Raw genomic sequence first — 14225 nt, 5'->3', positions numbered from 1 at the left:
GATAGATTAAAACTAAACAGTCCTCTCTTCAGTAAACCTGTCGATAAAACTCTTCTCTCTTTGCTCTCCTCTTCCTTTTAACTTTCATTTCTTGGCGTTTCTCTGAACCTCCACCCGTTCACCGACATCCTGCTCCCCACACTGAGCACTCCCACTCATGCACTCCACCAGCCTGCTGCATGACAGAAAGGCTGTCAGTTCAACAGACTGCGCTCCTCCTCGCTGCACGCAGACCACGACAAAGGTGAGTCGCTCCTCGCTCTGTGTGAGCCGTCGCTCTGATAAACCACCGTAACCCAACATCTCTGCTTCATCTTCAGGTTTATGTGGAACTTTTAAGCAATTTCTGAGCCATGATGTTAATCTGGGTCTTTTAAACTAACTGAAATGTTCACAATATTTGAATCTAACCAACAGAAAGAGGTTCATCTGACTGATCAAAATATTTTTTTAATTGGATATTTACATAAAAAGTGAAAAAAATCCTTAAAATGTGTATTTTCTCTCCTTAAGCCTCATAAGGATGGCTTGAGTACGTTTTTAAATCTAAGAAAGGATGATGATGATGATGATGTGTGCGATTTAAAAGGAAGGCCGGAAAAAAGACTCAGGCACTAAAAGTCACCAAAGGTTTCTGACTTTAAACCACCAACAATGAGCCAAAAGGATGGTTTCAAATGGTTATGTCAATTAACTGTTTTGCAGAAATCCTATTTAATATGGACATGAATTAAGATTATTCCAGCAAATCAGAATGGAGCTGCCAACCAGGCAAAAGAAAACAGAGATATTACGTTCAACGATGTTTTTTAGACAAAATTCATACAGCATGAAATGTTTTTTGTTATAACCAGAAGAATATGTGCAACGGTGATGACATATTGTTCAAATGTGAAAATTATATTGTTATAACATGAAAAATACAATGCGAGGACAAAGTTTTCATGTTAAACCGCGTCACTTGGACGGCAGCGCTACACTTCCGCATGAAATCAGGGAGTCGAACTGTAAATATTTTGGCTCATTAGAAGCTTAAATTCAACGAACCAGAACCAGATAAATCGTTTTACAGAGAAAAACACCAGAACAGAGCTAAATCTAAGTGCTGCCGCGACATTAATCAAACAAACAATCCAAAATTTGCGATAAGATGAAAGGCTAGAAACCTGAGTCATGATTGTCGATCTTCTTGATGCATTAATTAATTTTTTCCTTACATCTATCATCCCTATCAAATTGTATCTCTTGGTGTGATTTGTTTTTTATTATTGCATCCTCTTGCTATTGCTAAAGTTTTGACAGGCGACCATGTTTTGGTGGGGCTGTAATTGCGTCTTACTCCTGTTTTACGATGACGACTAGTATAGTTTCGTTTCGCGATATTATCTCCATAGGGTTAGGGTTTATTTACCGACAGATGGGCTCCGATTACTGATTAGTTAACATTTGAAGGCATTTATATCGGGGTAACGAGGAGCTAATTAAAAATCTGCAGCACCATTTCAGACTTATATTCATAAAAAATGTAAAAAATATACATAATTTTTCTTCTGCTTCACAATTGTTTAATTCTTTGTGTCAGTCTGTCACATAAAATCCCAATAAAATACAGTGAGGTTTACTATGTAAAAAAAGGAAAAACTTAAAGGGAGTCTAAATAGTTCTAAATAGAAAACAATTATAAAATAAAACAGATCTAAAAATATATATACGTAAATGTATGATATAAAACATTATTTTAGGGGTTTTTAAGAAACATTTTCAGTGAAAGTCTTTTTGAGAGAACATTAACTTATGATAAAAATAGGAGTAATTTTGAAGCTAATTCTAGGTTAGCTGCATTTTGCCTAAATTTGAGTCAGCTAGCGTTCATGCTACATGTTGTAAATTAATGAGGTTAAGAGTCCAAATTATCTGAGAAATACAACCAAAGCTAAAAGTGGTTACTGTAATAAAAGGAACCAATTTCTGATAAACAACACTATATGAGTCATGCTAACACATGCTAACCCATGTTAGCCTAGCTGCTGTACCAAGAACAAAATGTACAGGACATTTTCACCTTAAGAAAGAACAACAGTTTGATGATTGTGAATTATTCTTCATCTAGATGTTTCAGACATTCTCAGTAAAAAACAAAAAAGGGCCAGACATATTTAAATGTTTTCAGTTTTTATGCTAACGTGCAGCTGCTAGCAGTTTCCGATGTCTAAAAATGAAACTTAAGTCTCCACAGCACTGAACACATACATTCTGAGTAATGTTTTAGTTGTCATAATATGGTGCTTGGGAGCCTATTTTAAGCTATTTAATGTAAAATAGGTACATTTGAATTATTTGATGACTTTAGGCCAGCTTCCAGACTCAGGAAGTGAATTGTCAAGCGCAGCACTTCTCTCTGTTAAACTTTGACAAACTTAGGTGATGTGAAGATGCTTCTTTATGACAAATGCTACAGTAGGTACGTTGTGGTTTTCAGTCTCTTAATTTCCCCTCAGAAGAATTAGCATAACAGTTCCCACAGTAACGTTAAGAGGAAATAACGGTGGACATCGTACTAAACAGATCTGAGTTGTTACACATTTTCATTTGAATACGAAGCAAACAACACATATTTACAGATGGATATTCTTCTGTCATCCAAAAAACATGCATGGTTTCCCGTACCTCTTGTCATTTTCTACTGAAATAGGCAGCAGGCGTCACAAATGAGCATAAAATGAAAATGGACTGTTAATGAAAAGCAATGTTTATAATATATAGAGGCTTCCAGAAGTATTCCATCTACTTAACAATAAAGCAGATACATGAAAATGTTTGGTAACACTTTATTTGAAGGGGGGTGAATAAGACTGTCATGACACCGTCATAAACATGACATAACACCTGTCATGAACATGAATAAGCCTTCATGAATATTTATGACTGTTGTCATAAAGCGTCATTCGGTAAATTATGACACTTTTAATACAAAGTTGACATTATTCAAAATGTCTTTGTTATGACAGCTTGACATTAACCAATAAATCATTATTGATATAAATTTGTTATAAAAGTATTACTGATTGCACTTTAAAAATGAGGTAACTTTATGTTATTAAAGGTAAAGTTTAAACAGTAATGATTTATTGGTTAATGTCAAGTTGTCATAACAAAGACATTTTGAATAATGTCAACTCTGTATTAAAAGTGTCATAATTTACCGAATGACGCTTTATGACAACAGTCATAAATATTCATGAAGGCTTATTCATGTTCATGACAGGTGTTATGTCATGTTTATGACGGTGTCATGACAGTCTTATTCACCCCCCTTCAAATAAAATGTTACCAAATGTTTGTAAAGTTATCTCTACACATAACCCTGTTGGTAAAACATGGTGGCGGCAGCATCACGCCATGACGGTGCTTTTTCTTCAATGAGAAAAGAGGCAGGTCTGGGTTTAAGAGACTTTCTGGTTGACTGTGTGACTCAACCTACATGGAACATGGCGGTGGCAGCGTCATCCTGTGGGGATGCAAAGCAAAGCTGAAGAAAAGTTGCTGGAGGCTGCAAAAAACCTGAGACAGTTTGTTAAATTTGCCAAAATTGGTAAATTGAACCTACTGGAAGGCCACAAAATTCATTAAATTAAAAATGTTACAATTAGCTTATTGAGATTTTTTTCTAACTGCTCAATGAACAACATCTTTCCAAAAGTCTGCACATCATTAAAGATCTAAAGCATAAAAAGGGCTTCAAACAATTTCCAATCATCAAATGTTTTCCATTTTTCTGGCCAAATTTTTACTATTTTTGATTTGCGGTTGTCAGGGACCAAAACAAAATCAATGAAAATGTTGGCTACATGGCAAGTTGAAGTTCAATATTTAATGTGTGTTTAATCTTTTGTGAATTAAATTCTGAAATTGGCAGAGGTGGGCAGAGTAGCCAAAAGATTTTACTCAAGTAAGAGTAAAAAAGTATTTGGTAAAAAGTCTACCCGAATACTGAGTAACTGATCAAATTATCAATCATTTAATATTTAAAAATTACATCATCAGACAGAGCAAAATGTAATGTAAAGTGGAAATTTTGGTATTTTAAGAACTAAAATGACAATAATTCATACAAGTACAAAATAAAATAATTTATTTATTATTTATTCTTTCAATAAAAACCTGATGAAACTTTAACAGAAACTCTAGGTGTGTCTCCGTCTGCCGAATTTCTGGTTCAAACATGTTTGTTTTTCATTCAGTGGGTAAAAACATCCAGAAATTTCATTCAAGTAAGAGTAAAAATACTTCATAATAAAATGACTCAGGTCAAAGTAAAAACTCTCCTGAGAGTAAAGTATTTCCTGCAGAGCTCTGGTCACTGTGTTGTGGTTGGAGAGGCGCTGCTGGTTAAATCCCATCTGTTTCTGTGTCATGTTCTTGTTTTCGGCAGAGCAACTCGCCTCATCAATGATGATTTAAACCCTCGTTAGAGCAGCGCCTTGTTCTCTTCACCCTCACCGTTGTTCACACAGGAAGTGAGGAAATGTTTGCTTTCATGGTTTTACTCAGCCACCTGTTAGCTCGAAAAATAACAGGATCGTCAACCCAGATGCTGCGGTGACGGCGTGAGGGCAACTCCAGGAAGCTGAGCTGTCATTTTCAGATTGTTGTTGTGGCTTATTGTCGTCTTCCACAGACATTCGAACCTCTTTCTCTGGTTGTAATTTTAATTTTAAAGATTTCTGTCCGTCTTTGTGGTTCCCAGATGGAGTTTGCTTGCAGCCATGTTGTATGTAACTGGGGCCCAGATGGATTGGGTGAGTAGCAATGGGCAACATGGACTCAGAAATATATCGCGATATTTTATAGGACTATTGTGATAAACAGAATGATGATACACTATGTGTTACTTCATTTTTATGTGACAAATGCAAGTCATCTAGAAAAACGTGATTTATATCACTAAGCTGCACATACATTCTTTATTTAACTGTATTTTCCAAATTTACTGATATTTATTGATGCCTTTGTGCAAAAACAAAACCAGAAGAAAAAACGATCAATCTAAACTCTTACAGGAAATTGTATCACATCAAAGGATAAAAGATCTGATAAATGCCCATCCCAGACCAGCCCATTCCCTCAAACCTGAGGAACGTTTTATCAGACGATTCAAACAAAAGTTTGTCTTCAAACCTTTAGCAAGTTTTAAATAACCAAAACGTGACCAAACACCTTAAAGCTGACACAGCTGTTTGTTCTGCTGAATTCATCAAACCTTTACATATTTTTAATTTACACAATCATTTTCTCTCCAACAGCAGGTAATTCTGAGTTTGGACCCGACTATGAAAACAGTACGATTCTACAAACAGGTAACTTTCTCACACACTTGAGCAAAAACTCAACATTTTCCAAGTCCAGCGCTTCAGTTGTTTTTCTCTCTCAAGTGAACGTTTTTATTCTCCAGAGTATTGCAGCGAGATAACAGGAAAGCATATTAAAGAAGAAACCTCCATGCCCGTGTGTGTGTGTGTGTGTGTGTGTGTGTGTGTGTGTGTGTGTGTGTGTGTGTGGGCATGCCTGCAAAAGCAAGAGAAGAGAAAGACTAGCTATGCAGGTTGCAACTCAACAAGTGGAAAATCTGTGATGTCAGAGTAATTTTGATGCATGTGGAAAAAGTCAGGCAAAATGTGTTTAAACAAGAAAGAAATTAAGAAGGAAACCAGAAAATACCAAAAATAAATAAGAAATTATTTAACAGTGTAACAAAAAACAATAAAAATACACTGTAAGAAGCACAGATGTAGTTGCAATGTTAAAAAAGCATGAGAAGGAAACAAAGAGTTTAAAGTTCAAATTGGCAATTTCAGATCAAGTTAAAAATACATAGCAAAAAACCTAAAAACAAAGAAAAGATGGTATAAAAAATGAGGCACACCTGAGTTGTGCACCTACATGTGCGCAAAGACGAATCCTCCCTTTTCTCCACACTGGACAATGAAATTACAGGCGCCACTTCAACCAAAGTTTTGAAATCGGGGAACATTTCTCCAATTGAAGTGATCAGAAGATCAGAAGGGGATTTCTGATCCTGTAAGCTCTCACTTCAGCGGGAAAACAATCTCACACCAGTAATTAACGCGCTCCAAAACCTCCATACCTCTTCAACAAGCTGTCAAAAAGATAGATGGCTTCCATCTGTCTATTTTCATTTATTTAAGAAATATGTGAAAATATTCTGTTAACATGACCACTTGATATATAATGTTAAAAACAGAAAAAAACCTTACAATGTACCAAGTTGTACACACTGGAAATGCTGACTGCACTTAACTGTCATGCAAACGATGTTTTTCATCATATTTGCACAACATGAGATCAAATTTACTGTCCTCAAGAGAAGAATGTGTGGAAATCTGCTGTATCAGGGCATCTCTGTAGCTAAAAGACTGTTTCTGTACATAATAAATTGAGAAAATAAGCCGTTTTTTTATGCATATCTCAGGTCCACTTCCTCCGCCGCTGCCTCCTCGCCGCCTGAGAAAACCTCGACCCACTTCCCTTCCCAATATGCCTTTACTCTCCTCTCAACTTCCTGTCACTCCTCTCTCTCTCCCTCCTCCGGTTCCTCCCAGACGTAAGTGACCCTCAGTCAAACTCTTAAAGATTAAATCTGTCTGAAATGTAATTGTTTTTCCAACCGATTTCTTCTGCTTCTTTCAGTTGATTTGCTGGAAGAAGAAAATCGTTTTAAGGTCAACATCAACGTCATCTCACTTGGTCTTGGAAAACTGGCTGACATGAGCCAAGGTCAGGACACACACACACACACGCACACGCACACGCACACACACACACACACACAAATCAAAGTTTATCATTTTCCCATTAGTTTATCCTATGTCTGTTTTGCAGATGCAGGTCTGGAGACCTTCCAGAACCCGGTGATTTGTGGGAAATGTAGTGCTGCGCTGTCATGTCTCAGCTCAGTATGGAAGAAGGTAAATATTATTTCATGGCAATATAACCTGGTTTTTGTTTTATTTCTCCAGTTAAAGACCATCCTCCCTGTAAGAACTCACATTAGCATGTTAAATTGCTCCTCTGTTTTGCAGTTGTGGGTATGCGAGTTCTGTGGGTATGAAAACGGTGTAGACGAAAGTTTGGCCCAGGTGTGCATCGGTCAGCGTGCGGGTGTGCGCACTGACGACCTTTACCTGCCGAGAATGAGCGAAGACGACTACCAGAACCTGGAGGACACGATGGTTGTTTTCTGTGTGGACATTTCTGGCAGCATGACGGTCACAACAGAGGTGTGTGTAAAACAAAAAATTTAAACGAGATGCATTATGCAAAATACTAATTATGTATGTTTTTATACTTCCATTTGATTCTCTACTGCCTCTAAAAACAGCGCAAGAGCCAAGTGCTTAAAAAAAACATGCAAATGGTTTCTGGCAATAAGTTAAAGTTTGTTGGTGTCTGGAAAATGAGTAGTTTCAAAAACCTACGGAATGTAACGTCACAAATCAGCAGGCACCGCACCGTTACCTAGCAACCCCAGTGGAGCCCAGCCTGTTACCTAGCAACCCCAGTGAAACCCAGCCTGTTACCTAGCAACCTCAGTGAAGCCCAGCCTGTTACCTAGCAACCTCAGTGAAGCCCGGCATGTTTGGTCAGCTGGTTTTACTCTGTATATGCTGTACAATGTACAAGTGTTTTGTTGTTGACTAGACATCTATAAGCCACTTGCTCAAAAGAGACTAACATCTCTAAGAATGATTTTGTGCAAAAACTGTAATGAACAGTTTTTTTTATCGCCCGTGAACTATGTTCATGGAAGCAAAAAAAGTGCAAATTGTTTTTTGTTAGTAAACTAAGTGGGTTACTTAGGCTTCCATTTTTATGTTTCTGTGCAAATTTTGACATTTTCATGAACATTTATTTAGCTCTGCAATATTTTTGCCTAATTAGTTGGAATTTCCTATGGATTACAGTTTGATATAACTTCGGCACAGCCCCATGTTTGGGTGTAAAACCATCTCACACAGACACACAACCAAGTCAGGAGATAGTATAGAGGAACGTTGTCGCCATAAAATTTCCAAATACACCAAAAAAGAAAGTCACTAGATTTATCACTAGTTGGTTTTTTGAAAAAAAAGTCACTAGAGGGGTCAGAAAAGTTCATAAAAATAACAACATGGATAAATTGACCTCACCACTGCTGACCCCTCTGCTAACCCCCATACTTGGCCACGCCCCTCAGGGTCAATTTTTTTCAAAATTTGCCAAAGTTACACTTTCACAGAAAGGTTAGTTATACTTTACAGTCTACATACAGTCTACCTTTATGCTACGTCTTTATTTACTAGCTGAACCTCAACCAACTGAATTTAGGAGCGACTTGAGAGCAAACAGCTAAAAGATCTGCATGTTCAGCATCTCCAATAAAAAGAAATGTAAACGATCTGTAGAAATACTAAGAACACAAACCACAAGTGATAAAAATCTGGTGTTCCAGCTCTGATAACAGCAGACTAAACGGCAGTACGTGACACTGATGAGAAGCACTTAAAGCACAGATGTCACTCCCACAACAAAGATTCAGCTTTCACAACAGATATGATCTCTGCTTTCGGTTTCACGAACACGTCTCCATTAGATTCAATCAGAACGCTCTATTTGGCTGTTCTCTTCTGAAGTCTTCTTGTTTTGTTAGAAAAATGACTTCTGAAAGGGCATTGTAAGCATACCTCCATGTTTCATGCATTTGCAAGATGGTCGTTTTGTTGTTTCAAGTAAAAAGAGAAAGAGCTGCAAGTAGAAACACCTACACAAGTTTGACCCCATTAAACCACAAAAAGGTCACAGTCTCACGTACAATCACTTCTCTATGATTTCTCGTTAGGTGACTTCAGACAGCGGCACAACGCTTCACATATCCAGACTAGAGGTGAGACATTAATTTGTTGTTGATGATTAAATTAAACCCTGTGTGAAATCTGTTGATTGTGGATTACTTGGCGATTTGTTGTTGTCCGACAGGGAATCCAGGATGCTCTTCAGAAGACGCTAACGTTCACGCTGCAGCAGACGCCGCACCGTAGGGTGGCCCTCGTCACCTTTAATGATGAGGTAGGACTGATGGGCCGGTCATGTTTGAGCCAGATCGTTCATATGAGTCATCTTTTAGGATGCATTCACACCAATCCTGTTTAGTCCATTTCAGTCAAACTTTATCTAAAAAGTCCAGTTCATTTGAAGAGGTCTGAATGCGTAATCAAACTCTGGTCTGCCTTCAAACCTCGGTCTCAGGTCAGTTGAAGTGAACTCTGGTTGGGGTTTGAATGCATATGTGAACACAATCAGGCCAGAGACTGCTCCAAAAGTAGGATGCAAACTACAACACAGGGCATTCTGGGTAAATAAAACCAAAATAAACATGTGAGTCTAGTGCTACAGGGAAAAATGACTTGTGTTTTTTTTTTTTTACCAGAGACGAAAGAGAAATCCTATAACTGCTAAAATCTGATGCTACTCCGTTTTCGTTTATATTTTGTGAAAAAGAAAGTTGCACTGGTCTGAGTCGTTTCCTTCAGAGGTTCTTGGTGCAGCGCCCCCACAGGTGAGGAAGGGAACTGTTGTTTATATTTGTTTGGATCGTTTGACAGTGTAGTGTGACAGTAGGAAATATAACATTGCAAGTTTGGTCCCCAATCAAGCTAAGGATTAAAGTTATTGGTTGACCTTGGAGAGTCAGCTGCCCACCAGAAGCTGCTGATTTGGGTTATATAGAGGAAACTACTAGAGGTATAATTTCATATTAACTTTCTCTACATCTTGACATTTAATTTCTGTATTTCAGATATTTTCCTGCTTTTTCTTTAATAATTGGATTTCTATTGGATGCCTCCGTCATATAACTTGGTCCTCATTATTATCGAACAGTTGTGTGAACAGCTTTTGCAATAAGCCGTTGTTGACTCAGAATGTGTGGTCAATAAGGTCCAAAGTCAAATAAAACCTTTGAAAATGAAGCATTTAAAGATGAAATGTGATTTTGTTTGGTTAAGTTTTCTGCTGCCTGTCCTTCAGGTTGTTATCTACGGGGATGGCAGTCGGACTCCGCTCACCATCAAGGACTGGGCGCTGGTTGACTACGAACACATCTGGAAACAGGCTTTGGGCTACAGCGTCCCTCACTGCATCGCTGAGACATACCAACATCTCACCCAGAGAGTCAAAGAGTAAGAAATTCAGTCAAAAAAGTAAACAGATACAACTTATTGTCTTCTAAAGTTAAATGGTGTACAAACACAGAAACACTACCGGTGTTTTATATTTCCGTATCTTTCAGGTTAAGGGAAAATGGAGCAACAGCTCTCGGTCCGGCAGCGTTAGCTTCAGTAGCTTTAGCATCAAAATACCCCGGCTCCAAGGTGAGTGAGGAATAACTCCAACCAACATCGACATTTCTAAAAACTGAGAATTCCCTGAAAATCAGCCAAACACATAAAATACTAAATCTCCCAGCAGGGGGCAATCAGAAACTCTTTTTACATATCACTTAAAATTTACTTTTTAAAAATTTACATTATGTTATAATGTTATTCCCACATCAAAAACATACATGGAGTGTTGCCTTGATTGAGAAATCCTTTAATCTCCATGGAAACCATTCAGCTGTGCTAAACGCCTGGGTGGACATAGCTCCTGTTATACGAGCTACTTCTCAGTGAAACGCTGATAAAGACGTCATCAAAGGGTTAATAATGGAGCAATGTTGTGGTGACTTCCTGAAGGTAAAGTTTCAGAAAGAGGAGGAGTTTCTTAAAGAGACAGAGGCCCAATTTCAAGTGAAATTTCATTTTTGATATACATAGTATTTTTATAATGCCTGAACATAACATAGCTACCTCTTTATTGGTATAAAATGGCACTATGAGCCTGGAAAATACATAATACTGCCCCTTTAAAACAAAACTTACATTAGCCAGATCTTATGCTAAAAATTAAGGCTCTGCTGTGTAATTTTATCTGAGAAGTTGTGTGTTTAATTCAGTTGTTTTGCAGCCCTGAGCAGTTGTGTGACGGCTTTATTTCAACGTGTGTTGCAGGTCATTTTGTGCACTGATGGCAGAGCCAACATCGGACTCGGTGACATGGAGCAAGCTCAGTCCTCTTATGCAGAGGCTCCATATTTCTACAGAGAGCTGGCTCTGCAGGCGGTAGAGAAAGGGTCAGGAAACAAACACACACACTAACCTCCCCCATTAACTCCATGCTTGAATGTTTTTGTTGAATTCTTAAGGATAAATAAACAATTTCTTGTTTTTCCAGAGTTATAATCTCAGTAATGTCCTTTAAAGGGACAGACTGCTGCCTGGCTGACATTGGGAGAATGGCTGATGTGACCGGAGGAAGGGTGAGACAAAATAAAACTCATTTAACTTTTTATTTAACATTTATTAAAATGTCTAAAGAAGAACAAAGTAGCCCTGCTTTACATTTAAACCACAGGAAGCTGGTCACAAGCAGTAGTTAGGCAGCTTATTTACTAGCATGAATATTTAATTTAATTTAATCGAGTCCCACCACTGATCACAACTCATCCAGAGACATAAAACCTGCACTGCCATTGAGAAGGCTTCATAAAAAATACATTTTAAACTCTTAAATGTTTTGTACCCCTCAGGTGAACATTGTTAGCATCGGCACCATGGCGACAGAGATCCAGTCCATTTCTGAAGACAACGTGTTGGCAACAAGTGTCACTGCAACCCTGCTTGCTCCTCATGGAGTGTGAGTGGAGACTGAAATCAAACACACACAAAAAACACTCAAAAATAAAATTTCAAGAGGGAATCTGAAACTAAATTATCAAGCTCAACTTGGTGTTGATATTATCAATATTTTGGACCTCTAATTCTTGATAGTTGGTCAAAATGTTATGGCTGATTGGTGTATTGATATATGAAATAGTTCTGACAACTGAACCATTTTTCTCCCTGTAGATATTTCCCATATGAGGAGGAGAACAATCACAAACTGGTGAGAGAGATCGGAAACGTAACAAAGGGACTGGAGATCACCTTCCAGTTTGCTGTGAAACCAGATTACATGGACTGTGAGTTAGTCAGGAATAAAAGAACTGTTAGCGCAGAAACAAAAAGAATATCTCCAAGTTGTGTTTTGCTAAGAGATGCTGTTTGGTTACCAGATTGTCTCCAGAGGAACACGCTTCCATTCCAGCTGCAGCTCAGCTTCAAGACCAGAGACCAGCAGAAAGTCACCCGCATCATCACCGAACAACGGCCAGTAGCCACCAGCAGGTTAAAAACAACACCACAGCTTATTCCCAGTATCACCCAATACACCAAACAGCTTGTGTTTTAGATTCTTTGATACTGACTTCAATTGGTCGGTTTTGTCTAAAGTCAGATTCTCCTGGGAAGACTCAACATGGCGGTGCTGGCCGTCCACTGCGCTCAGCTCTGCGCCGGTTTAACCATGGAGGGCCGCGTGGCTGAAGCACAGAGGCAGCTGGCAGCTCAACAAGACCTGCTCCATCACATCAGGTACCACCAACCCTGCCAGACAGGAAGCAGTGAGGAAACTACTTCCTCTCTGAGATCTGAGTAGCGTCACTTTCCATCAAAACCATGGAATCTTGCTGAGAGTTTTCACATCAATCCATCAAATTTTGAATTTTTCCAAGTGCTGTCATTACACATCTCACTACATGTTTACCAGACATCTGATAGGCTGGTAGACTCTGTTTGATTTGGGACCAAAGTTACAACATTTGTTACGTTTCCAGCGGCTATTACTATGATTGCAACTTATTATTTTTATCAGTTCCAACCATGTTCAGGACTGAAGAAGCCTTTTGAATTTGAGGTGAAATGCCTTCAAGAAAAAAGAGAAGAAGAAGAAGACGACTTTGAATCCCATCAGAATGCTTGTTGACTTGTGTGGGAATAAATCCATTCATTTTAAAATCATTCATTTTAAAATGCTAAAGTTAGATTAGAAAAATTTGGTTAATTTTAATCGCTTGGTTTAAGCGTGTTTTTTTATGTGTATTGATTATTTTCTGTCTCCGTCTCCACTGCAGTAAGTTGAGGCCAATCCAAAAGGAAGAGAGTATCTATGGTAACTGGATGGAAACCATGACGACAATTTGTGGCAACATGACATCAGACTCTCAGGTGCCTTTCATTTACTAAACTTTTAGTTTTAGCCATAAAAAAAGTTAAAACTGTGAAGAGAAAACATGCCAAACATGTTAAGTTTGACTGATTAAGATATTAAATGCTGTGAAATTTAGTGGCGCCTGATAGCATGTAGATTAAAAGATTATAAGAAAACTGTTAATTCTTTGTAACAAAAAGCAAACGTTTTACAATCTTGCAGTTTAAATATCCCATAAATGCACATTTGTTCCCTTATTTTGGAGCAGTCTCTGTCGGACGAAGCAGCTGAGGTGGTGTACCAGATGAAGAAAGCCAGAAGCATCACGGCTCCCGTCCAGAAAAAGACTTTAGGAAGGAAAAAGGTCATGGAAGCAGTGTAAAAAAAAAAAAAGCTGATTCTACAGAGAGAAATATACAATGTGAATTCATGAACGGCCTAGTATTAGTTATCTATGTTGTACCTGTGCAAAAGCTGCAATTCTAACATACAGCCAAAACTAATTTGGCATTTTATTTTCATAGTTTTATACTGAAGTTAAAGAATGTCATTTTAAGATAATAAATCTGGGTTGAATGCAGTCCAAAATGGGTCATGTTCTCTGAATAAATCAGAGCAGAGCCATTAAACCAAGTGTTATATTTCTGTTTTATAGAAAGGTCATATATAATTTCTCCATGTTTCACGTAAAATAAAGACTTTTATGTTTTATTGCAAAATAAAATCATGTCTCCTTCAATTTGTTCTCAATTTTCACACTTAATTCAGATTACCTGATTTGATTTAAGGCCGCATCTCAACTATTCTGGATATTTTACAAAATAGAGATTTTCTGCTCAGTTAAGCTTCTCTAGAATGAGTGGAAATATTTTTTTAATGGTGTTGAAAGTAGAGATTAATAAAAACTGAGTTTGTGGTGTCATATATGTGGGTTGTACAAAGAATAATCAAAATATTGCACTCTCTGCACACGCCCACTCAGGCTTTTGTTGCTAGAAACCACAAAAACAAAGCAGATTTTAATCAGTTATTTTTCATCCACA

At 37.8% G+C, this 14225-nt stretch overlaps 1 protein-coding gene across 3 annotated transcripts; it reads left to right on the top strand.

The window, feature by feature from the left end:
• The first annotated feature begins 117 nt into the window (after positions 1–117).
• LOC106923241 (circularly permutated Ras protein 1) lies at positions 118–13906 on the top strand. Of its 3 annotated transcripts, XM_088015785.1 has the most exons (20): positions 227–244; positions 4433–4517; positions 4748–4799; positions 5304–5357; positions 6491–6622; positions 6709–6795; positions 6901–6986; positions 7101–7298; positions 8897–8941; positions 9034–9123; positions 10084–10235; positions 10346–10427; positions 11106–11227; positions 11329–11413; positions 11684–11790; positions 12003–12115; positions 12209–12320; positions 12426–12566; positions 13106–13199; positions 13451–13906. In XM_088015785.1, exons 3-20 carry the CDS (start codon positions 4748–4750, stop codon positions 13562–13564), a joined length of 1866 nt encoding a protein of 621 aa, XP_087871911.1. In that variant the 5' UTR covers positions 227–244; positions 4433–4517; the 3' UTR covers positions 13565–13906. The 3 variants fall into 3 exon arrangements, 2 of the variants coding, with proteins under 2 accessions (XP_014851667.2, XP_087871911.1); XM_014996181.2 differs by lacking the exon at positions 4433–4517 and having other exon boundaries at positions 143–244; XR_015766143.1 differs by lacking the exons at positions 4433–4517; positions 13451–13906 and having other exon boundaries at positions 118–244; positions 12430–12566.
• Positions 13907–14225: the final 319 nt, after the last annotated feature.

The sequence above is a fragment of the Poecilia mexicana genome, unplaced genomic scaffold (genome assembly GCF_051168715.1).
Source record: "Poecilia mexicana isolate PSO_F unplaced genomic scaffold, ASM5116871v1 scaffold_18, whole genome shotgun sequence".
In the NCBI taxonomy this organism is placed as follows: Eukaryota; Metazoa; Chordata; class Actinopteri; order Cyprinodontiformes; family Poeciliidae; genus Poecilia; species Poecilia mexicana.
This window is presented reverse-complemented; position numbering and strand designations above follow the sequence as displayed.

Coding starts and splice junctions, on each gene's coding strand:
- LOC106923241 (XM_014996181.2), top strand. CDS start 158: ATGCACTCCACCAGCCTGCTGCATGACAGAAAGGCTGTCAGTTCAACA. Junction 5,358..6,490: donor CAGTACGATTCTACAAACAG/GTAACTTTCTCA, acceptor TGCATATCTCAG/GTCCACTTCCTCCGCCGCTG. Junction 12,321..12,425: donor CGGCCAGTAGCCACCAGCAG/GTTAAAAACAAC, acceptor TTTTGTCTAAAG/TCAGATTCTCCTGGGAAGAC.